Raw genomic sequence first — 2,500 nt, forward strand, 5'->3', positions numbered from 1 at the left:
CTCAAATTTGATGACCTTGTTAAATATAACACATTAATAATCTTATATAAAGCATTTAACAAAGTATTGCTGTCTAATTTACAACGTTTTATTATAAGATGAGTGCAGGCTCATAACTTGAGAGGCTTTGGATATTTCTCATTGCCGAGAGCTCAAACCACACAAACGTTTTTGTGTGTCTGTATGCGGAGTAAAACTATGTTTTTGTGAGTCTGTATGCGGAGTAAAACTATGTTTTTGTGAGTCTGTATGCGGAGTAAAACTATGTTTTTGTGTGTCTGCATGCGGAGTAAAACTATGTTTTTGTGTGTCTGCATGCGGAGTAAAACTATGTTTTTGTGTGTCTGTATGCGGAGTAAAACTATGTTTTTGTGTGTCTGTATGCGGAGTAAAACTATGTTTTTGTGTGTCTGCATGCGGAGTAAAACTATGTTTTTGTGAGTCTGTATGCGGAGTAAAACTATGTTTTTGTGTGTCTGTATGCGGAGTAAAACTATGTTTTTGTGTGTCTGTATGCGGAGTAAAACTATGTTTTTGTGTGTCTGCATGCGGAAGAAAACTATGTTTTTGTGAGTCTGTATGCGGAATAAAACTATGTTTTTGTGTGTCTGTATGCGGAGTAAAACTATGTTTTTGTGAGTCTGTATGCGGAGTAAAACTATGTTTTTGTGAGTCTGTATGCGGAGTAAAACTATGTTTTTGTGAGTCTGTATGCGGAGTACAACTATGTGACCTATATTTCATACACTGACCGCCCCCAACTAAAATCAACAGGAAGTCTGCTATTCCCCCTTCAATATAAAAGTTGGCTGAAAAATGTCACTTTTTTTTTTTAAACATTATCTCCTCTGAGACCGTTTGTCGTTTCGGCTTCAAATAAGCACAGAAGAGAGATTGAACCCTTCTGATTAAAAGTTAAAGAAAGAGTTTTAATTACTACCCCAGTTTGGATTTTATGAGCCCGCAAAGAACCATTGCGCTGCTGCTGTTGTCACAAAATGGCGGCTTTCTGCTCAGACAAAACTGTAGGCCTGTCATACACACATGAAACAAAAACCTCAATACAGGTCTCAGTGAGACCTATATTTCATACACTGACCGCCCCCAACTAAAATCAACAGGAAGTTTGCTATTCCCCCTTCAATATAAAAGTTGGCTGAAAAATGTCACTTTTTTTTTTTAAACATTATCTCCTCTGAGGCCGTTTGTCGTTTCAGCTTCAAATAAGCACAGAAGAGAGATTGAACCCTTCTGATTAAAAGTTAAAGAAAGACTTTTAATTACTACCCCAGTTTGGATTTTATGAGCCCGCAAAGAACCATTGCGCTGCTGTTGTTGTCACAAAATGGCGGCTTTCTGCTCAGACAAAACTGTAGGACTGTCATACAGACATGAAACAAAAACCTCAATATAGATCTCAGTGAGACCTGTATTTCATACACTGACCGCCCCCAACTAAAATCAACAGGAAGTTTGCTATTCCCATTTCAATACAACAACTGCATTACATTCACCATGCCCAAGCCACTTTACAAATGTTATTACTATGAGACTGATGTATAACACATATGTATACAACTTTTTCTCTGTGTAATAATCCATCCATCCATCTTCTACCGCTTATCCGGGCTTGGGTCGCGGAGGCAGCAGCCAAAGCGGTCCCACGTCCATCGCTGCTTGAAGCTTTAATTTATATTATTATGTGTTGTCAACTTTGTCCTTTTTTTTTGTTAATTATTATTATTTTTGTGTCATTGCCTGAAATAAAATAAATAAATGAAATGAATGAAACTGCTGATCACACATTTTGTTCCACCCTCACAGGTCACGCAACGCTTCGAAGAGGTGGACTTAAAGTACGGACAGATGCCAAATAAAGACCGAGTGTCTCTGACAAAGAACTTCTACTTGTTTCCAGGCAACTGAAATGCCTGTTGGGTTAAGAAAAAAGCCTTCTTAAATATCTTCAATAGAAACTCCCATTGTAATCCTCTCAGGCCGTATTATTACTTTTACACAACTGTGGTGGACTTGGTGCTCTTATCCATCCTTTGTATTTATACGGTGTCCCATGTCATGGTATGTCACCTCCATAGGGCATGAACTTGCAAAATAATCATTTTTACTATCAAAGTGTTGTCTTTTTCATTAAAATGATCAAATACACAATAAATATTGAGTGAAAGATTGTCATGTTGGAGTGTTGTATTCCTCTGTTTTCTATCCCATTAAGGCTTTGTACAGAGAATGCAACCAGATGGATAATATTAAGCAGGCCAACATCAAACTAGTGTTGTCCCGATACCAACATTCAGGGATGTGCCGGACATTAGGACGAGTTCCCAGAATGTCAGCGAAATGCAAACTAAATATGCATTTCAAACGGCAACAAAAAGTCTGGGTTTCCCTGCTTAGGCTGTTGCCCCCGCGACCCGACCTCGGATAAACGGAAGAAGATGGATGGATGGACGGCAACAAATAACATTATTCTCAGAGAGAA

The 2,500-nt window shown here is 38.4% G+C and overlaps 2 protein-coding genes across 3 annotated transcripts in view; one reads left to right on the forward strand and one right to left on the reverse strand.

Annotated features, from left to right (window-relative positions):
• LOC133537234 (caspase a-like) overlaps positions 1-2,193 on the forward strand; it is a 27,869-nt gene extending 25,676 nt beyond the window's left edge. For both annotated transcript variants that reach the window (XM_061878179.1, XM_061878180.1), the window contains exon 8: positions 1,825-2,193. In XM_061878179.1, the coding sequence (XP_061734163.1) occupies positions 1,825-1,926 (102 nt within the window). In that variant the 3' untranslated portion in view covers positions 1,927-2,193. The remainder of the gene's footprint in view (positions 1-1,824) is intronic.
• The window catches only part of LOC133537324 (syntaxin-1A-like), a 191,845-nt gene that overhangs the window by 89,712 nt on the left and 99,633 nt on the right, over positions 1-2,500 (reverse strand). The window lies entirely within an intron of this gene.

Source organism: Nerophis ophidion, linkage group LG18 (genome assembly GCF_033978795.1).
Source record: "Nerophis ophidion isolate RoL-2023_Sa linkage group LG18, RoL_Noph_v1.0, whole genome shotgun sequence".
Taxonomy (NCBI): domain Eukaryota; kingdom Metazoa; phylum Chordata; class Actinopteri; order Syngnathiformes; family Syngnathidae; genus Nerophis; species Nerophis ophidion.